This window comes from Protomyctophum parallelum (assembly GCF_964188405.1).
Source record: "Protomyctophum parallelum genome assembly, chromosome: 8".
In the NCBI taxonomy this organism is placed as follows: domain Eukaryota; kingdom Metazoa; phylum Chordata; class Actinopteri; order Myctophiformes; family Myctophidae; genus Protomyctophum; species Protomyctophum parallelum.
Window position 1 is genome coordinate 16,906,761 of NC_139703.1, and position 22,899 is coordinate 16,929,659.

At 42.0% G+C, this 22,899-nt stretch overlaps 1 protein-coding gene across 1 annotated transcript in view; it reads left to right on the forward strand.

Annotated features, from left to right (window-relative positions):
* Window positions 1-22,416, forward strand: part of LOC310863560 (E3 ubiquitin-protein ligase Itchy-like) — a 42,030-nt gene extending 19,614 nt beyond the window's left edge. Inside the window, exons 10-25 of the mRNA XM_083771993.1 lie at window positions 745-919; window positions 3,008-3,077; window positions 3,261-3,345; window positions 6,441-6,569; window positions 7,338-7,410; window positions 8,138-8,209; window positions 8,603-8,691; window positions 9,069-9,228; window positions 9,764-9,897; window positions 10,811-10,951; window positions 12,444-12,564; window positions 13,127-13,231; window positions 14,992-15,088; window positions 16,095-16,167; window positions 16,373-20,639; window positions 20,886-22,416. Of these exons, the coding sequence (XP_083628119.1) occupies window positions 745-919; window positions 3,008-3,077; window positions 3,261-3,345; window positions 6,441-6,569; window positions 7,338-7,410; window positions 8,138-8,209; window positions 8,603-8,691; window positions 9,069-9,228; window positions 9,764-9,897; window positions 10,811-10,951; window positions 12,444-12,564; window positions 13,127-13,231; window positions 14,992-15,088; window positions 16,095-16,167; window positions 16,373-16,472 (1,624 nt within the window). The 3' untranslated portion in view covers window positions 16,473-20,639; window positions 20,886-22,416. The remainder of the gene's footprint in view (window positions 1-744; window positions 920-3,007; window positions 3,078-3,260; window positions 3,346-6,440; window positions 6,570-7,337; window positions 7,411-8,137; window positions 8,210-8,602; window positions 8,692-9,068; window positions 9,229-9,763; window positions 9,898-10,810; window positions 10,952-12,443; window positions 12,565-13,126; window positions 13,232-14,991; window positions 15,089-16,094; window positions 16,168-16,372; window positions 20,640-20,885) is intronic.
* Window positions 22,417-22,899: the final 483 nt, after the last annotated feature.

The following is a 22,899-nucleotide window of genomic DNA, read 5'->3' on the forward strand; positions in this document are numbered from 1 at the left end:
AACATGGCGTCGCCCGTACGGTCTTCACGTCTCGTGTGCTAACGTTAGACCCCTCCTACACTTTTCTTAAAGGACCAGCGCCCTATATGTTTATTTATTTATCTACAGTATATTTGTCAATATACATATTATCAACATGATTTTGTAAAAAAAAACGGTTAGGAAGAAATTGGTATTGGGGGGGTTTCACCCAAAAAACAACACATAATAATAATAATAATAATAATAATAACCCATCCATTACTACATGTGAAGGGCACAATACTGGGTTTAAAAACACAGCTGAAACATGAAGTGGAGTCTGTCAAATCCCACAATTTCCTTCTTCCCATTGCGCTGCAACGTAACTAGGATTCTAGTTTGATACATGTCTGTTTCTAGTGAAAATTTAACTAATTCAGCAGCAGTAACATTAGCGTTTTCTCTCAGTTGATTCTTCATATCCATATGAGTAAAACGGATGATTTGTTTATTTTTCAAACACAGTTCTTATATGAGGCGCCCTCTACCGATATTGACGTCAGACTTCGGTGCGCTATATTTTGACATTTCTCATCTCATTGCTCATTATGACAGAGCAGCTGTTCCTGAAAAATAATTGCCATGCTAATGAAAGAATTTGCAGGAGTGCCATTTAAAATAATAAAAGTAATAAATCATGTAATAAAACGTTCAGTCATGACATTTAATTGTGCTTTCATCCATGCTCCATCACCGCCAACCACCTACCTGTCCTCTCCACAGATGGGAGAGAAGGGTGGACCCCATGGGCCGCGTGTACTTTGTGGACCACATGACCCGGACCACCACGTGGCAGCGCCCCACGCAGGAGTCTGTGCGCAACTTCGAGGAGTGGCAGAACCAGCGCAGCCAGCTGCAGGGAGCCATGCAGCAGTTCAACCAGAGGTTCATATACGGGGTGAGTTCAGCCAGATGCAGGGAGACATGCAGCAGTTCAACCAGAGGTTTATATACGGGGTGAGTTCAACCAGCTGCAGGGAGCCATGCAGCAGTTCAACCAGAGGTTCATATACGGGTTGAGTTCAGCCAGCTGCAGGGAGCCATGCAGCAGTTCAACCAGAGGTTCATATACGGGGTGAGTTCAGCCAGCTGCAGGGAGACATGCAGCAGTTCAACCAGAGGTTCATATACGGGGTGAGTTCAGCCAGATGCAGGGAGACATGCAGCAGTTCAACCAGAGGTTCATATACGGGGTGAGTTCAGCCAGATGCAGGGAGACATGCAGCAGTTCAACCAGAGGTTCATATACGGGGTGAGTTCAGCCAGATGCAGGGAGACATGCAGCAGTTCAACCAGAGGTTCATATACGGGGTGAGTTCAGCCAGATGCAGGGAGACATGCAGCAGTTCAACCAGAGGTTCATATACGGGGTGAGTTCAGCCAGATGCAGGGAGACATGCAGCAGTTCAACCAGAGGTTCATATACAGGGTGAGTTCAGCCAGCTGCAGGGAGCCATGCAGCAGTTCAACCAGAGACTCGCATCTGAAAATATGTTGTTCCAGGGACCCCCCCCCCCCCCCCCCCCCCAGAAGCATAGATTTGAGTTAAAAACGTTCGCTAGCGAGTTCATAGCGCTCCACTCGGTGCCGCGCTATGAGCTTATAGATCTGCTATTTCTTTGTAGCTAAAGTATAACATAATGCTTAAAACACAAAGGGGTTCCCGCCCAAAAAAAGAAATAGCTTTTTCCCCCCGAAGTCTCCTGACCTTGAACACAGTATTTTGCGTTGGAACAAATATGTTTATAAATCCATGTTGTATACACCGCATCTCCACTAGCTAAAGAGTGCTGGGTTGCCCCCCGAAAATTGCTAATCTACAAGCTCTCAATGCGTCGCCGAGATCTGTGTAGCTTTTAGCTCTTTCCAACGCCACAGCCCCATCTAGTGGTTTGTTGCAGAACGCCAGCCTTTCCACGGCCTTTATGGCCCTTGAAGCCGATTCCATCTGATTTGTAACTTCGGGTAACTCTTATCGTGCGCACGCACGTGCGATAGAGTTTTGGTATGGAATGAACATAATATAATAATTAGGCATGCATCGCTTTGCCTAAAACACTGAATTATAATAAGGACTGCAATTGGAAAAAGTCTACGCCGGCTCCCATGCCGAATCTGAATCCCGCGGATAAAGTAGGCTATGTACATATAATTACAGACATTAGTCTACCGCATTATGTACAATTATATCGCCTACATTTAACAAACAAGCTTGATTGACATTTTTAAATGGGTCCATACAAAATCTGCTACGAGGATAAAACCAGAAAGGCACTAAGGCTTCTTTACATCAGGTATAATAAAGTCAAAGGAAAACGTGACGACCGTATGGAAAAAGGGGGCAGAAGAACTGGGAGGGCGGAGGCGTGGTGGGGTGCGCTGCCCGGGTCTGTGTGCTTTGCGACTCTTCGCTCCCTGGTATGCACACACGCCCCCTTGACGCTGAAACACCTCTCATGTGACATTGTACTGGTCTGCATGACTGTGGTAATTGGTAGTTGTGTCCTGGAGGCTTTGGTCAGATCACATGTTTGCGTCACACTGCCCTACAGGGGAATTAAGAAAATGGCCACACTCCTCCTCATAATAACAACTGACATTTATTTGACACACCGATGTTTCAGCTATATGGAATCTTTCAAATGTCACAGTTTGTATCAGGACTGCGCGATAGAACATATACATCAAATGCATGCGTTTACCTTTGCTTACTGTAAGTCACTGTGAGTGAGTGTCGGCTAAATGCCTAAATTGTAAAAATAAATCCCTAGTTTAATTAATATATCCAGTGTCTCCACCTCTTCAGGTGCATGTTTTAACATTGTTTAAAAATACTTAGGGGACTATAATAACATTCAGGGAAAGTAGAACTTGATAGCTATATTAATCTCTTGTGGTGTAACAAACGGACGTGCAAAGGCCTTATTTTAATTAATTTGTAATGTTTTGCCATTGAACGGGCACCTTCCCTTTCTCTGCCTCTTAGCTCCAAGATCAGCTTGCAGCCGCAGCGAGCAAAGAATTTGACCCACTGGGGCCTCTACCGCATGGCTGGGGTAAGCATGCTTGACTTTTCACTAATAACCCTGTTGTTTAAACCTTTAGCCGTGCTTGAGGAAATCTATATCTGTAATAAGTGGTACTGTACTGCACTTGGAAGTATAATTTCCCAGGCTGTGAGTAAACCATGAATAACACATGAAAACGTTGATCTTCTCATTACCCTTTCGTGTCCCCAGAGAAGAGAACGGACACCAATGGCAGAGTGTACTTTGTTCATCACACGACTCGGACCACTCAGTGGGAGGATCCAAGGACACAAGGGTGGGTACATACTGTACATTCATATCACCTTGTGTTGTTCACTTCCTTTGTAACTTCTACTGACTCTGTTGTCAAACCATGTTCCAACGCAGTGGCAAAGATTCTATTATTGCAGAGGTTTTCAACTGGTGGTCCGTGGACCACTGGTGAAGGTATTGCATGTGGAACCTGAACCATGCCTTTAGTAATGTAGGACATTGAAGATTTGTTTTTATCAACCACTAGATGGGGAACGGTGCACTAAATGACCTGGTGATGTATGATGACACATCAATGTTTTCAGTCAGTTAGTGGGAAGTCGAATGTCAAGAACTTCCACAGAAAAGGGAGTTCGGATTTCAAGGGAAAGTCGGATTGACTGGTTGGGTCACCATGATTAGGACATGTGACCATATTACCATGCAATGAATCAGACGTGAGTTTAAATATGGAAGGTCAAGAGAACAGAATAACTATGGGAAAGGAATTGATCAGTGGTTCTCAATCTCTTTTTTTTTAGCTCAGTCTGGACCACTAGTCGCCTGGCTCCAGCCCTGAATCGCTAGCCACGCCCATTAAGAAAATATGTTCTGGCGATTCAGGTCTGGAGTCTCTCTGCCTACGGGCTACGGCTGCGTCAGTGTCGTTCGGAAATCCGATCGTAGAACACTGCGGTAACTCACGACCGTATCAATCTGGCTATTAAATCGACGTATGATAAATAGTTTCTTTACAGACACGAGAGGTTTTATAAACATCATCATCCGACATATTTTACCGCTTTTGTTTACATGCTAGTAGCGTTCGTTGCCTGTGTTTGTTTGGTTAGCAAATGGGTTAACAATATAGCCACATGATTGACAACATCATCTGCTTTCCTACTATTCTGATTGGTTGGTATGAACCAATCACCGAAGACTGACGCTTTGACGACACCCATAGGAGGCCTTAAGTATGTTTCACCAGTTTCAATTGAAACGGGCCTCCACCCTCAGGGGGGGGCCTCCACCCTCAGGGGGGCGCCTCAACATAATAATGATGTCATAGGTATATGGGGGCCTCATATTTGGTCTTGAAACGGGCCTCCAGGTTCCTAAGGCCGCCCCTGACGACACCCATCCCATAAACTGCTGCCATGGGGAGGGCTTTCAGTCTGAATAATGAAGTGAAACGAAATGAGATTCAGACTGAGTGTCAGGCTAGCCCACTAGCATATGTTAGTTAAATAATGACTGTTAATTCAGTAGTTTCACTTAATTCAAATATCACTTTTTATTTCTTGTGTTGTGATCCCTACTGTACTATAGAGTCTGCTGACCATATAATGAGTTCCTCCCTATCCCCAGTCAGAGGCGTCAGGTTCCTATAACGGCGGTGGGTGCAGCCCCCCTCCCCCCTCCCCAGCCGCCACCCCCCCCCCCTCCCCGCGTGGGGAAAAACAAGTTTCTTTTATTTTTTATTTACAGTTTGCTAATGAAGAGTATACTCTGAATATATTCTTTGAGGTTTGGCCTTATATCAAACATACATGCTCAGTCTTTTAATTAATACATTTGCAACTTTTTGAATAAAGGTTGTACACATCAGTGAAATTAACCACTAAATCCCTAATTGAGAGAGTGCAAGCCACCACAGCTCATGAAACATATAGGCTGCATGGCTAACAGGGCTTAGTGCTTCCCCTACCATATCTCTCCTTTCTCTGGCTCTATGACTTATACACCCATGAAAAATGGAAAATATAATATTCATTGAGTGTATACCATTTGGAATTATACCAATCGGTTGAGATTTGGCTGATTATAGCCAAAGTTAGATATCAACTTTTTGCTCGATGGGCCATTGGGACTGTGGCGGCTATACTTGTGAGGACCTCTACTTGGATTCATGGTGAGTGCGCACCGAAAAGTAATTGGAATATATTTTTCTTGCCACATTATAAACAAGTTTACTTTACCTCCTCACTGTCCTCAGTGTTTGGGACGGGACATGCGTAGGCCTGTATCATGTGCTGTCTGCGTGCATATAAGCGCTGCGCTCCAGTGAAATTGTGCGGCTTGAGAAAAATTAGTTAATTTGTGTTGGATAAGGGCTTATTGGTGGGTTTTCCGTAGATATTAAGGACTAGTTAGGGTGTGTTTTAGCCGGCGGCGCCGAATTGTAGCATGGACTGGACGAATCTCTTCTTGGCTGGAGGTGGCTTCATCATCGTAGTCAAATGGAAATAAATCATGTACTGTACTGTATGCAACATTTATACTCTCTACCTGGCAGCAGATGTGGTGACTACGTGCATGACAACATGACCACTGGGGAAGGGACATTTCAGTCAGGACAGTGGGTGCATATACTGCATGTTGATATTGGCTTATTATTTTGCCTGTGGGTGCTTCTGCGCCTGAGCACCCGCGGAGTTGACGCCGCTGTCCCCAGTGGTAAAAAAAAACCTTTGGTGCTGGGTGAGAAAGCCTTCATCCAATCATGATAGAGAGGGGCCCTTCCTCCAATCAGGATCGAGCGGAGGCGGGCCTTGGTGTGCGTGCTGCTGGTCTGTTGCGTCCCCCCCACTGTAGAGCGTGTGCATGTGCACATCTTTTTTTTTTTTTTTTTTTTTTTTTTTTTGCGGCTTACGCCTTTTATTGATTTTTTAAGGGACAGATAGTAGGCTGACAGGAAACGGGAGAGAGATGGGGGGATGACATGCGGTAAAGGCCGTGTCGGGTCCGGGAGTCGAACCCGCGGCACACCGCGACTGGATCACCAGTCCGGTGCCCAGACCGTTACGCTACGGCCTGGGCCGCATGTGCACATCTTGTTACCGGGGCGGACCGGGTTTTTTTTCCAAATCACTGAATGCTCCTTTAAGGGCTTAATTTAATTTGTTAATTTGAGGTGAATTAAATCAAGCCCTTAACAGTCAATATTTCCGTTCAAGCTTTTCCCCCACGCCCATATCCCCCCCCCCCCCACCCAACAACAGTGGTCCCCAGGTTGATTCTTAGCCAGGGTGGTGGTCATTCGTTCATAATCAGTTGAAAACCCCTGTGTTATTGTGTATTATTTATGTCTTTATTATTGTGTGTGTGTGTGTGTGTGTGTGTGCGTGTGCGTTCCAGTTTGCTGAACGACAAGCCCCTGCCAGAAGGTTGGGAGATGAGGTTCACGGTGGACGGTATACCTTACTTTGTGGACCACAACAGGAGGACTACCACCTACATCGATCCTCGCACAGGGAAATCCTCACTGTATGTCTGAGTTAAACGCCGTTCAAATGGACATGTATTATAGTAGCTGGGGGCAAACTCCTAAGAAATCACCAAGATTTGGCTTTTGGTGACTGGTTTTTGAATTTGTGGTGTTTACTGTTAGGTATGGGTATAAGGTTTTCATGTGTTGGGCGCGCCCCCTAGTGGTCTATTTGCACAGACTCAAATGTTAGATTCATATAGGTATGGTTGAAAGTTGAAACCCAAAATAATTGATAGAAGAGATGTTTGTACTTTTGGATTATGTTACTAGTGTGTGTGCTAAATAATATACTAAAGTTTTGCGAAAAGCGATCAACTAGAAAGGCATCGTTTTCAAGATGGCGTCCACGATGGCTGCCAGGAGCTTAAAATGCCTATGGTTCCATTGCAAACAGACCACTACGGGGAGCCAAATTAGTTTGAGATGGTTTTTGAAAACCTTTTTACATATTAAATCCCAGTTTATAGGCATTTTAGCTCTCTGCAGCCATCACGTAACAAAATAATACCTAACACCATGCCAAAAATGTAAAACTAGTCACAAAAAGCTCGCACCCAGCTATAGCCGTTTGATGAATGGAAATTAAGAAGTGGACCAATTGTAGAGCCACTCAGTTCACACGGGTGTGATTTTTTAAAATAATTGTGTAGTTAAAGCACTTTATTTATTATGTTACGTTAACATTTCAGGGTGTGAGATTATATTTGCGTTAATATAAGTACACATTGAAGTACATAATACTCATTTTTGGTCATTTCCAACAGTGAGAACGGCCCCCAGATCACCTATGTCAGGGACTTCAAAGCCAAAGTCCAGTACTTCCGATTCTGGTGTCAGGTAAGTGTCATCTGAACAACTCGCACAAACAATGATGTCAACATATCTGTTGCCGATTTCCATTATTTTATTAGGAATAACCCCTTGAGATGTAGCATCTCTTTTTTTCAAGGGGGGTCCTGAAATTACATTGCAGTGTTTTTGGCAGCAAATTTAGATTTTAGTTTAGTTTAGTCTCTTGAATAGTTTTCATTTAGTTTTAGTCATTTTAGTCACCTGTCGACTAAAATGTATTTTGGTGGGCCTTGATACCGTTGACTGAGTGGTTAAACTTGCTGAAAATAGCCGATCTACAAGCTTGTGTGCTTGTAGATCTGCTATTTTCAACATGCAACCAAAGTGTAAAATGACTTATACTGGTCGAACATTTTTCGTCTTGGTTTTAGTCGACGAAAACAACACTGTGTACCTGTATGTATAATTGCTTTCTTAGTTAATGGGTAATATGGCAGAAGAAGTGTGAGTCTCCTTACTTTTTGTTTGAACTGCCGGTACGATGCCCATTGTACACGTGAGGATGTCCTCTCGACAAATAAATAAAGCACACTGAACGCACTGAACGCACTCTGTGATGTCACCGCCCACCAAACTCAACAAACAGACCACATTCCCGGTGCGCATTTCCGAACGCACACTGTATGTCTCAATCGTGTGTACAGTATATTTTACACGCGTTTTTCATGCCTGTCTTTTTCTCTCTCTCATTCCCTGTGCTTCTACCTCATAGCAACTGTCCATGCCCCAGCACATAAAGATCACAGTCACTCGCAAAACCTTGTTTGAGGATTCCTTCCAGCAAGTGAGTTTCTGCAAGCTTGTATTATACTGTCATATGTTATTATAAGTAAAAAATAAATCTTCGTTACTTTGCACAGAAATGTTTTCGTCCTAAACGTTTGACAGAATCCATTGAAAATTCTCTTATCAATTATTTTGGTTTTCAACCATACCTATACATATCCAATATTTGAGTGTGCAAACAGACCACTAGGGGGTGCTCCCAATGCTTCTGCAGAGCTTTTTGAAATCCGTATACCTATACCTAACACCACACCAGTTTCCAACCGACGCAGTAAACTATTAGCCAACGAGGCTGTGGCTGAGGGATTCCAAAACGCATCAGTTTTCACTGTTTTACAAGTTGAAATGTTCATTGAAATCATTTCCCACCGTGTTTCTTGTCTGTTGAAAGATCATGAGCTTTCATCCACAAGATCTGAGACGGAGATTGTGGATAATTTTCCCTGGAGAGGAAGGCTTGGACTATGGCGGAGTTGCCAGGTATATTCATAATTAATAATTAAAAAAAGTATAGTACAGCAAGTCAGTGGCAGAGTCCACTTCAATTCGGCATACAGTAGCGCAAACGTTGATCACTGCTGATTTCTGAACGTCTGCACCTTTGTTAAATTGACTGTCGCTCTAATTAATTGGTCTCATGTCTCGCAGCTGTGTCTAGATTCTCCCGGCGGATCCTGCCGGGAGCTGCCTATGCCATAGAAAGCATAGGTGGGTTCCAGTGTACTTTATAGATGACTTAAAGGTGCATTATTGCGCTCATAGGATGCTTTTATTTGGCCACCACGCGGATATGATGTGCTACTATCACAAATCGGCACAATGTTTCTATTTTATTTACTCTGGCCTGTCTTTTACAGAGAATGGTTCTTCCTGCTGTCTCATGAAGTGCTCAATCCCATGTACTGTCTGTTTGAGTACGCCGGCAAGGACAACTACTGTCTGCAGATCAACCCGGCCTCCTACATCAACCCTGACCACCTCAAGTACTTCAAGTTCATTGGACGCTTCATTGCAATGGTATACTTTTTGTCATGTCTTGTCTTATCACAGCTGGCTGATGGCTGCTGCTAATTAGAGTGGCTCATATGTGACCAAATTTGACTGAGGGACTGCCATTGTTTTTTTCAAAACAGCGATTTGAGAAAACAGGCTTGAAAGGTTCACTTCTGTGGTCTCTAACATTACAACTAGCTACATATTTAAGCATTTATTTCAGCTCTGACACGTATTTCAGACATGCTCTAGTATGTGAAGAGTCTGCCAGTGCTATTAACTTATGTCTCTGCCCAGTATTATTTTCATTGGAGGGTGAAAGTGGTAGTCAATAATAATGGCCAAATACTTGTACAAAACAACAACAAAAAAACTATTTATGAAATCTAAACTACAGCTGTTTTGAGCAGTCCTCAACTTTACCTTAGGTTTATCACACATGGTTAACTTGTTTTAAGCAAAAATGGAAAACTATCATTGCAATCTACCTATCATGTTATTGACCAATTACATGTTGAGTGATCACAAACTTAAGATGTCTTGCACTGTCCATTCTTAGGCGCTGTTCCATGGAAAGTTCATCGACACGGGTTTTTCGCTTCCCTTCTACAAACGTATCCTGAACAAACCCCTTGCTCTCAAAGACCTGGAGTCCGTAGACCCAGAATTCTACAACTCCCTCATGTGGATCAAGTACGTCTGGGGCATTTATAGGGTGCAGCTACTGTGTACTGAAGTAATTTAACATGGCACTGTGATTTAAGGGATAACAAATCCACAATAAATTTAAGCCGATGATGGCCATTGTAGGCCAAAGCCTGATTTATACGTGTTAGTGCCCTAGTGTTGCATACCGATGGTGAATGAGAATAGAACTGGGTTGATGATGGTGGTGGTAGTTCGCTATCTCTGCTGCCGGGAAGACACCACCTAACTCCAAAGCAAATGAAAAAATACATTTCTTTCTTGTATTTTTTCTTGAATTATTTCTTTATCCCACAATTTTGTAACCCATATTTCACCCCTGTGTGTCAATTATCTAATGTGATCCTGGGCTCTACACACCCTCCGCCAACCTGGGGAGAGCAACGGACTTGAACTCATGCTTCCTTCATGCATGAGTGTCCAAGTTGCTCCTTTACACCTGACAGTTCCTCTCCCCTCCATCAGGCACCCCGGCTGGCCAGGGGGAGGCAGTTTAGAGACTAGGATTACTGCATGTTTTTTGTGAGGTTTCCTACCCTAGGGGACACGGGGAGAACTTGCAAACTCCACACAGAAAACCTTATATTTTGAAAACAAAGCAATACTGCCTCATCGAAGTTGGTGTTGTGACTTTATATTATTGTCAATAATTGTCATTATAGACAGTTTGAGGGTCCAATGGAGTTGAGAGGTTTTGTCCCAAGCGCTTTTTACTACTTTTTATTGGTGCAATAAACATTTTATTTAACCAACACACAACCGTAAAGGGTGTTCAATAGCACTGATTGTATAAACAAAACAAAAACTTCCAAAAATGGAGTTAGGTGGTTTCCTCCCAACAGCAACGATATGGAATAACCGACGGCACCATGTTGTTCCAATGACGTCCTCTGTTTTGCAGAGATAACAACATTGAGGAGTGTGGCCTGGAGATGTTCTTCTCCGTAGACAAGGAGATCCTGGGGGAGGTGACCACCCATGAGCTGAAGCCTGATGGAGGGAACGTTCTCGTCACGGAGGAGAACAAGGAGGAGTACATCAGGTACAATCTGCTCTCAACCCATCTACCTCTCCCAAAAGAAATGGTTTTAATGCATGCTGATACTCTTAACCATTGGGCTATATCATGCACACACGCCAACTTGGGCGTCCTCCCTACTTCCTTCACAGGCTCTGTTCCATTCTGGTCAAATAGAGTTGGCTCACTGGAAACACTCTGCTACACCCTTGGGTCTCAAAGTGTCCTTGAGTGGGTTCCAAATGGCCCCGGGCCGTACGGGTGTGTGTACAAATGGAACGGGTCCTTTAAAATAATGAGAACCACTGCACACTAAATGGAACAGAGCCTTAATTGGTATAATCGGTAACACCTGTGAAGGAAGTGGGGAAGGGGCCAAGGAAGATTAGAGAAGGAAGTGACATGGTCACGTGACAGTGCTGCGCCATGACACTTTCATGGGGGCCAAATCTCGCACTGGAAGTTACATGAATACAAGGCAGTGAATGGAGCAAGCTTGACCAGCTCATAACAAACATTATTCATGAACCATTGAGACCTGTGTCATATAATCGGTTCAGGCATATAAAAGAAGACATATCACAGGTTGTTTTCTAATCACTTGCTTTTCGATGTGCACAGAGTGCACAGTACATCATTTTATTTGAGGATTTAAACGGCAGCAGGTATCGTTTCTGTTTCGGGGGTATCGCGAGATTTGGCTGCCAGACAGGAAACGGTGGACAGTCTCGCGATACTCAGCACGTTCAGAACGTACGTTTTGCCCTTTAGATACCTCTATAAAACTACACAGTGTACACATCGAAACGCAACACAGCAGACAATAATGTATTACATGTCTTCTGTTATTTGACAGACGTGATTGCTTTACAAAAGATCTCAGTCATTCAGAAATAGTGTTTGTTCATGAGCTGGTCACTGAGCTGAGCTCTCACTAAAGCTCTCCTTGACTCCAGTGCATTCTGCCGAACTTCCGGGTACAGTTTGGCTCCCATGGTGCGACGAATCTGCCGTCTGGAATTGTGTGATAGCAAGAATGACGTTGGTGACTTTACCTCCATTTAATATACCGGTGCTTTGAAAGGGGCCCGGAAGTAGGAAGAGTTATTCTGTGTGCATATAACCCATTAAACTCTATACTTATTAGTAAAACGGACCTGAGTAACTTACTGTACCTGGACAGTTCTTTCCCCCTCTACAAAAATGTGTCTCATCGTTTCGCGTTGTGAGCTTGTAGATTGACTATTTTGGGCTGATGTTCCTCCCAGAATATGAATGCTGGGGTTGAAGTGGTTAGACAATCCCATGCTTAACATCATACCTACTATACAGCATCTTATCTAAAATGACCTTTTCAAAGAGAATCGGCCTCAAGACGCCAAGTTCATAATCATATATGCTGCACCACACAGACGGTGGTTTTAAATCAACTAATGAATTGACCACCTTGTGAGCTTGTAGATCTGCTATAGTTGCTGGATGTGCAATGGTTAATGAATTGTCTGTATGCATGCAGATTGGTCGCAGAGTGGAGATTATCCAGAGGAGTGGAGGAGCAGACGCAAGCTTTCTTCGAAGGCTTCAATGAAGTTCTGCCTCAGCAGTACCTTCAGTACTTTGATGCCAAAGAGCTAGAGGTACGTAGCTTTCAAGGACCCCCAGAATGATATGTATTTGGCCACCGACCCCTGTCTGAAAATATGTTGTTCTATGTTGTAGAAGAAGCAAATATTTGAGTTAAAAGCATTCACTGTGGTCCAGGCACCTTTGCTGGTAATCCAGTCTGGCAGTGTGCCACAGGTTCGACTCCCGATCCCGACGGCCCTTACTGCATGTCTTCCCCCCCATCTCTCTCCCCATTTCCTGTCAGCCTACTGTCTGTCCCTCCATAAAAAATATAAAGGAAAGCTACAAAAAATAGCACCATGCTTAGCTGCAAAAAAAAGAAAAAATGTTGCCGCACGCCAGAAAGCCGTGCGCCAGAAGGTCGCCCCTGTGCCCAGCACCATGCCAAAGCTTTTTCCTCCAGGAAACACTGGAGTTGGCTTTGTCTGAGGCTTAAAGGTCTTTAAATACTTTCTGAAACGTTTATGGGAAAAACAAATATGGGAAATTGCCTTCCGGTGCCCTCGAAGGGGGCTGGACTGCGACGCTCTATTACTTCCAGTAGTGTTGACGTCACGTTCTCTTCCTCCACAGGTGATGCTGTGTGGGATGCAGGAGATAGACCTGGTGGACTGGCAGAGGAACTCCATCTACAGACATTACGCCCGCAGCAGCAAGCAGATCCTCTGGTTCTGGCAGGTTCGTACTGGTACATGCACACGCACGCGTCATGACAAGGTGGGGTCAGCACATTTTGGGCAAGTGGCTATGGCTGTTTTTAGCCCAGGGAGTGTATTTTGTGCAAAACTAATGCTTGGAATGGATTCAGAATCATGAAAATCCCCTAGTTTGACATGTCACATGCTACTTAAAGCAAAATGATTTTTTTTGCCTGCCATGGGATGTTAATGGTAGGGTCACAAGAAACCCCTATAAAATACATTTCTCAATACTAACAGCCGGTCAGCAAGTGGATTCATGAATGTATGTATATAGACAATATTTTTGGCCAATAAAAAAAATTCCCACCGTCCACCTCGGCTGCTGGACTATAAAACAACTTTAGTATACTGACTTAAAGGACAACTGACTTAAAGGACAACTTAGTTTTTTTACCAACCAAGGTTCATGTTTTAGATTAGGTGTTTTAAGTATTGGGGGGGTGCCATACTGTGTGTTGTAGGCTCAATATTAATTTGTCACCTCCCCCTTCACATTCAATAGATCCTGTGATCTTTTGTGGACAAATGTAATTTCTTGTAGTAGGACTATAGTACATTATTTAAAAAAATAAATCACCATAATTGTTTCATTTGTTTGTAAAAGAATAATAAAAGAAGACATTTAGCCCTATGTTCGAATGCCCCGCCCCCCTATCAAAAATAGCTAAAATCGTTCAAATGAAAGAAAAGCAGCAAATAAATAAAATCACACCTGTCTGAAGCGAGTGGTGCAACCGCGCCCCATGTTGGTACCCTAAACATACGGACAGACATGGGGAGTGGTTGCCCCACTCATCTTTTACTTACAACCTAAAACATGAACCTTGGTTGAAAAAACAAAAACATTTTTTTTCCTTTAAGCAATAGAGGGTATGCGCTTGCATAAAGTGAATTGCAAATTGAATGTCAAAGTGAGTTTAATGTCATTTAACATAATTGAATGCAATCAAACTTTTCTGTTTGAAATTATGGGCTGTCAAGGCCAGAAAGTAGTTTTTTGCCACTGCAAGCGTTGACAATAGTGTTGACTAGTCGGTGCTTGCGCCGCCTAAATGCTACACACCCTTTGAGAACTGTCGTGTTCTCATTGGCACATTGGCACGCACGCACATTGGCACGCCTCAATATCACGCCTTTGTGACATTTGGCTACTGTTGAAAATGAACCACTTGGCTAACATTGACACCTTTTGGCAGATACTTTTGGCCTCACCTCACAATACTTGTAGCTTAACACGTTTACAAGTTGGTAATAGTCTGTATCTGTAGCATTAGGCCAGTAATACATATTTGTATAACTTTACATTAGTGTGGGGTTTTTCCTTTATATGTGTACACAGAGAGACATCCTATTGGGGAATTTTACTTTTTCATTATAGAACATGAATTATTGACAATTAACCCAATCCAAGCCAAGGAACGACAGGTTATGTTTTAAGCACTATAACCCACTATGCCAGGACGTAATTTTGCGTTTTTATTTATTTTTACAATAGAAACGCTGGCACCTGGTCTGCATTTCTGTTAATGTACTAGCATGGATTGTGTTTTAATATGCTGTGGGGGACAAAGGGACAAACAGTTTTCATAGGATTTATTAAAACAAAATTAGTATACGTTGCCTATAGCTTTGACAAGATAAAAGCATCACTTTCCTCATCACCCTTCTAACACTGATTTGTGACTGTACATGCTCAAGCTGTGCTTAGCTAGAATTAATATGAAATTATGTTCCCAGTTTGTCAAGGAGATGGACAATGAGAAAAGGATGAGATTGCTGCAATTTGTCACTGGAACCTGCAGACTTCCTATGGGTGGCTTTGCTGACCTTATGGGTATGTTTTTGGAAAACACACACACACACACACACACACACACACACACACACACACACACACACACACACACACCTTCATATTAAAGCAGAAAGGTTTTCTCACTTGATCTTAAATCATTAATCATTGATTTGCCAATAGCAATTTCACTTTGACCCATAGGGGTTGCCACAAATTATTGTATTTTTGCAGAAACATACCGTTTGGACCAATCTCATCCAAAGTTGTTAACACCTTATCTCGGGAGTCATGTGACAATGTCATTGTCTTGCAAATTGAGTGGGATGTCCCAAAAAAATCACACCTGTGTGAACTGAGTGGTGCAACTCCCTCTCCCCCCTCCTCTCTCTCTCTCTCTCTCTCTCTCTCTCCCTCTCCCTCTCCCTCTCCCTCTCCCTCTCCCTCTCCCTCTCACTCTCACTCTCACTCACTCACTCACTCACTCACTCACTCACTCACTCACTCACTCACTCACTCACTCACTCACTCACTCACTCTCTCACTCACTCTCTCTCTCACACACACACACACACACACACACACACACACACACACACACACACACACTCTCACTCTCTCACTCTCACACACACACACACACACACACACACACACACACACATATATAATATTAGCAGGCAACAGTGCAGCACTAATACTATCTCTCTGTTTCTGGCACAACAGCGCCCCTACTGGTAGTCATATACTGGTGCTCATGGCCACATAGGTGAACACATAGGTGAACACGGACATTGCTGTTCCTTGGAGTGGTTGCACCACTCTAAAAATGAGTTATGGATGTCTATTCAACTTAAAAATTTTAAACACAATCTTTCCCAGCAAATTCACCGGTCCTGATGGCAACAACCCACCAACCACACTTGCAATTTCCCCAAACCTTTCTAGGTTATCTATAAATATGTTATTAGTAATATAATACATTTAATATACTCTCTCTGTGTGCGCGTGCGCGTAAATGTATTTATTTCTATTATAATTCCTACAGGGAGCAATGGCCCCCAGAAGTTCTGCATTGAGAAAGTGGGCAAAGAGAACTGGCTTCCAAGAAGTCACACATGGTAAAGTTGTGGATTACTCTTTCTATTAAAATTCATTTAAATGTAGGATTTCTCTAGGATCCTCAACCACTTTAGAGCCTCCTCGTTTGATTTGGTATTTGTAGATCATGCACACTCCTTTTACGCGTTAAAGACATAATCTGCTTTCATCAAATAACTAAAATGCAAATCAAATTTCTCTCTCTCGCCGTTTGTCGACGTCCAGCTTTAACCGCCTGGACCTTCCTCCTTACAAGAGCTACGAGCAGCTGAAGGAGAAGCTGATGTTTGCCATCGAGGAGACGGAAGGCTTCGGCCAGGAGTAAAACAGCAGAATGGAGGAGGAGGAGGTGCATGATGGAGAGAGCAGGAGCGACACGGCCTGGAGGAGGAGCCCATGTCCATGCATGCAGCCAAGCCGCCAGCCTTCTGAGTCTTCCTGTCTGTTTGTAAGGCTCGGGGCAACACTACTGTTCCACCTGGGTAGGGAGTCTGTTTTCTGCTACTTTAAACGGATGGCTAAGACCACGCAGAGAGGCAGACTCGACGCACAGCTCCTTTAACCACTACAAGCCTGTTTTATACTCCGTCGTCCCATCGGTGTCGTCGAGCGAGAGAGAAAATTGCCGATCTACACGTTGTGAGCTTGTAGATCTGCTATTTCCTAGCCTACTAGGGGGATGCCAGGTTGAAGGTGGTTCATTGCTTTGTGTTTTCAAACGCAGTAGGATGTATCGCCCCATGCTTGGCCTTCCACATCAATTCCTCGATTCAAACGGCAGGAGTTCACTGACACTTTATTGTACTCTCACTTCCCGACTGTGTGACTGCCGCCCCTTCCCCCCGGCCCATCCCGATCCTAATGGGTTGTCTGTCCTAATCGCAGCAACTTCAATAACCTTGGGAGTGCCACCTTGTCTCACCTAGTATGCACTTAACTGTCTACTCTACAGCTTATATTTTAAGGAGAGAAAATCATATTTGTGCTTGTTGAGCGGAACATGTTTCTTTCCCCTAACATTATCATTTCCCAAATCCACAGCACTCTGTGACTTCATAATACTAATAGTGTGATGCTATATTACATCCATGCAGTTTTCTATTTTTATTTGTTAAATCTTGTGTTAAATTGTGTTCAATAGATCTGTATTCCCATAGTAATCATTGCTATAGTGTTTGTTCAGTAACGGGGGTCTCCACATGAAAATAATAAGCTGGAAAAACTCTTCTAATTAGCCCTTTCGCTAAGGCCCTAGCCCACCCTGTCCTTGTTCAATAGACATGTTAGCAACGAAGAGACACGTCAAGCTGTCCTTCTCACCCATTGAGATGCATTTCTCCATATAAATAATGGATCATTTCATAAGCAAAACTTTCAAAATGTCTTCTAAATCAGTCAACTAGGCCTGCAGTAGGCTATGCACGACATTATTTAAATAAACTAGAAATACGAGGAAATGAGAGAGGGAGAAATCAACTTTTAACGACCGCCCGACAGGAGTTTTCCTGTTGCACGGTAAAGACTACGGTCATTAATATTATTGCCATCACCTGGGTGGGTCAGTCGTGTAACTTTCCCGACGTTAAGCCGTGCATATCTTCAACAACACAGCCATGCAAAATAACTAACGAAGGACTAATTGGATTGGAAATTGGTTTACCACCTAAAAACAATATGTTCTGCTTATTACAGAGACAGGAAGATCCATGTTACTGAACACGACTGAATGGAGGGTTTCAGACAATTGAAGGTTAATTTTCAACCTTTCTAAACAAAGAATAAACCGGAACTTACAAGTGATAAACATGCATCACTTTGAAGATAAAAAGTTTCTAATCCATGAAGCTTTTATTTTCTATTTGCTCTCTTTTTCGTTTTGTCACAGAAGCAATCGTGGACTAATTAATTGGACTCTTTACACTGAGGATTAACCTATCAAAAGCAGAGCTATTTAAGCTACAATCCCGGATACGAACAAAACGTAATCTTAAACAATCTGAATTCCATTTCAGTGTGACTAGCTATAGCAATGATTTCTTTGAGAATATAACACCCTTTAACTTTCTAACAAAAGACCAAAATATATCACTTGCAGCTCCTTCGTTAAGTACAGTGACAGAGTTCATTGCAACGTCACAGCCAACGTGCAACACTAACTGTCAAATAGTCTCCAATTCCTTGTCTTTAAATCATTGGTACATTGCAGCATCATGAGATCCTCATGTGTTAATCCTTACTGTCTTATTGTTGTTCATTTTCTCCTTATGGTACTTGGTCAGTTGGCTTTAACGTTTAACAGATATTGAAGGTTTTCTTAAGTCACAAACAACTCTGTACAATATTACTAGCAAGTATGGCTAGTTTGGCAGTCACAAAACTAAACATTTTCACATTTTCTTTTTGCAAGTTTCCAAGCAAAATGACAGACAGAAACATTCTAATTTCAATAGGTAATGTTGGCATTTTGCTAAATATACAGGATCATGGTGAAGAACAACACTGAGAGCGTAAGGTAGATTGACTGTTGGGAATATTGTAGCAGTTCCTTCATTTAATTTTGGTAGTTTCAATGTGAGCTAATTTCCTTTTGATTTCGTAACTTTATAATGCTTTGAAATCTTTTACCTGGTTTGCACATTATCATATGAGCAGCAAGATTGTTGCGAATGTCAAGAGAGGATATATTTTTATGTGCAGTAGTTTTCTAGAAAAAGAAGGTATGTGACCATAATATAGCAATTGTTGTTAAATCAATGATTTTCTTGTGTGATAAGAATTCACTAATTTTCAACCCTTTATTGATTCAAGGCCCAAACGCTGAACATCGAGCATGTAGTTGAGTGGAATATTTGTGAATCAGGTTTAAGTAGTTGACAAACCTGCTTCAATATTGGTCTATGCACACTTGACTGTGAATGGACAGCTCTGCTATCAGGAAAAAGAGACATTTTAAAAGGCTTAAAAATTCTCAACAAGCAAAGATTTGTACTGATGAAGTGGGCACAGTGACAGTGACTCGTTTCGTTTGTCACTTGACTTATTAGACTTCACCTAGCTATTCCCACTGAATGGTATCCGTTTTTTCTGCTTGCTGTTTAGAAATAAGTAGCTTAACAATAACTCAAATGAATCTTACCTGTTTTATGTGCTCAAATTAGACTCAATGACATTATGTAAATAATACATTTACTAAGTCAAAAAGTGTGAATTATCTTACAACATGGCCCATATTTATCCTAGTCCAGGACCCATAGCTCTGATATGTAGGCGTAAATTGAGGATTTTAACGTTGCATGGACTTTCTCTCAAAGCTGCCCTAGTTTTATAGGGTATTTAGCATTATAATTTGTTTGGGCAGTTCACGTTTTGTCCCCAAATTATGTCTGCTGATATCAGAGTTCAGCTAATAACTGTGAAAACATTGTTTAAAAAGAGGGGGAAAAAAGCCCTTTTGATTTGTTTTAGAAACTGACCCGTGAAATCACATTCTGCATAACCAAAAGTGGCAGTATTTATGTAGACAATGTTGTGATGATGGTTGCTCGGAATGAGTACTTTTGTCGTTCTTCTTCTCGCAAGACAGTGGTAAAGTCTTAAAGCTGCTATAAGCAATAATATGTCAACATTTTAATGACCTTTCTTTTTTTCTTTTTTGAGATTCAGACAGCCAACAAAGTCTCTGACACATCTAGGGGCTGCAATCTGCATTCAAAGATTTTCCTAGAAGCTTTGTCATTGGTCGATTTGCCTGTCTGCTTTCTGATTGGTTAGTCATTGTGACCGGGTTTTTTCCGACCAATGACAACGCTTCTAGGAACATCTTTGAATGCAGATTGTGGCCCCTAGATGTGTCACAGAGACTACATTTGTGGGGGGAGCGTTCTACCCATTGCTGGCTGTCTGACTACCAAAAAAAGAAAAGGTCATTACAATTTGACATATTAATGCTTATAGCAGCTTTAATTTGGCTCGTAAATCCAAAACACATTTTGTCACTGTGGCTTCAGAAGCATATCTTTAACAAGTTAATGGGTAACATTGATTTGATGTAATGCATAGTAATAATGTTTTATTACTGTGTATCTATGCAAAGTCTATACATAGTGTATATAAAAATTATAGCTATATCGTGGCTAAGTCTGAACATATAGCCAAAACTAATGTAATGGAGAAGTAGAACTGTTGAAAAACTCTTAAACATCGAGCTGTGTAATGTATGAATGGGAAAAATGTGCAAAGAAATATGAAAGTCAACTTGAATTTGTGTAATTCACTTTTACTTTGAAGATTGCATTAAATTGCCCAAAGGCCCTATTTCAGTATTTGTGGAAAACGTATTCCCACGTGTGTGTGTGTGTGTGTGTGTGTGTGTGTGTGTGTGTGTCAACCACGATGCTCAATATCTTTGTATACTAACAACAAAGTGTCAGGACGGGGCAAATATTTTCCTCGACATTTGGGAAAGTTATATACCGGATTACCGGCATTAAAGGTATATTCAGTGATTTCACTTAATTCAAATATCACTTATTTTTTTGTTTTGTTGTGATAATCCTCTCTACTATAGAGTGTGCTGACCATATAAGGAGTTCCTCCCTGTCCCCAGTTAACCCCTGGTGGTCAAAAAACCTTAGGTTTCGTTTTTGGCTCTCTATCCTGATTGGATGAAAGGCTTAGGTCCCAGCCAAAAACAAAACCTAAGGTTTTTTGAGTGAAATCACTGAATATACCTTTAAAGATCATTTCTCAGAGTTTGAATGCCAGACTCGAACCCAATAGGAAATCACCTGCTCCGGTCTGCCCTGTATCTGTTCTGTATGTACTGTCTGTATGATGATCATCGTCAAAACCAGGTGAAAGATCACCTGCATGTGATTTCTCAGGTTGGTTATTCGGTTAACATTAAGACCTGAGGACCTGATTATACAATGTCTTCTAAATCCTGACAGTTTTCCGCAAAAACCTATGTTTCTATAGCAATGGTTCTCAAACTATTTCATGTCATGTCCCCAAAAATGATATGTAAGTGACTATCGACCCCCATCTGAAAGTGTGTTGTTCCAGGGACCCCTGCACAGAAGCAAAGTTATGAGTTAAAAACGTTGGAATATATATTCAAAGATTTGCACATGTTTTCACAAATTCTCAAAAATAGCACATCTTCAAGCTTGTAGTGCGGCACTCAGTGCCGCACTATCAGGTTGTAGATCTGCTATTTCTCAATAGCTAATAATGGTTAAAACTGGTTAAAAGCTAAGATGACACAAAAAAGCGTCCTCGGGTCTAAATGCGTTTTAACCACACAGGACCGAACAGAGCAGTCACTTTTACAACTGTGGAGGTTAGATCAAATGTTATGGCGTATATTTGTCCCTCTGTGTCAGGAGGGGAGACCTCCAGGACCGCAATGGACCTGCATTCTTGGGCCTTCTTTTATTGCGAGGAGGGTTTTTTTCTCCACCCGGTATATACCTATACTGAAAAGTCAACAAATGCAGTCCTCCAGGTCACGTATAGAGACGTTCTGTCAGGACAGGAGAGAGACCTTTTGCAGCTTTGTGACGATGAAACACTAAGCCACTGACAAGGATGTTGGGCTGCGACGAGATTGGGCTTCCTCCTGATTTGGGAACCATGTGTTGGATGTGGCATTATATGTGCCATGTGTTGCTGGGGAGAAGCCAGACAAAGGTGCCCGTTCACTAAAGGATTGCTGTTCCATTACAGGAGACTGAACATTTCCTCCCTTGCTCATGATCTCATTGCTTAACTACAAAAATACTGTACACAAACTGCTGTTCGTTATAATGTTCAATAAATTAGACTCTTTTATGCATTGTAAGCTATATCGCTGCTCTGCCTCGTGAAGAGCGCTGAGGGAAAATTATACATCGACAAAACTTAATTCAGTGATTGAAATCTGGGGCAGTTGTTGGGCTATGTAACAAAATATTGCATCATAATGGCACCTTGACTTTTGAAATGGTTGATTAACCACTTGAAATAGTTTTAACAATGAAGTGTTCCCAGATCATAGGGGACTTAAAATGTATAGAAATAGGCAATATATTAATACTTTAATTTCAAATGATTGCATTGTAAATCATGTTGATAGCTTAATCACTGTATTTTGTTTTGTCAAAGCTTTTTGGATAAATGGCAGTTAATGGTTGGATATACTATTTATTTCTTAGTGTAATGTGAAAAAGATGGGTCCTTAATTCATGTCAAATGAACTTGATTAGGAAATAAATCATTGGGTTACTGGAGCTGTACTGTGTCCACAGTAATTATTATTTTTCATTTCATAAAGCACATCTTTCTAAATGTCACACACCAGAAATCGTGTGTGCGTGCGTGCGCGCGCATACTGCAGCTGTCATACAATATCAGACAAAGTGGTCATGTTGTGAGAAATGTGTATGGTAAATGGAAACACTTTGGTTATGGGTCGAGGGACATAGTCTACTCTAAACCTGACTATAGCAACTCACTGACATTTTCACAAGGTGGTGCTAAAGAATGATGTTTGTCATTGTCAGGCTCAGGCACCTAGGAGTAGGCCGATCAAGATCTAAAGTCCTATTAGCAGACCTTGTATAATCAAACTACTTCTTCCCTCTGTTATTTTTCTTCTTTTTCTCCGTACTAAACTGATAAAGTACCGGTAGGCTATTCAATCAATCATCACCTGATACCCTCGTCCACTGTAATCAGATTGAGATTTTTCCCTCACTGTTACGCTAATTAAA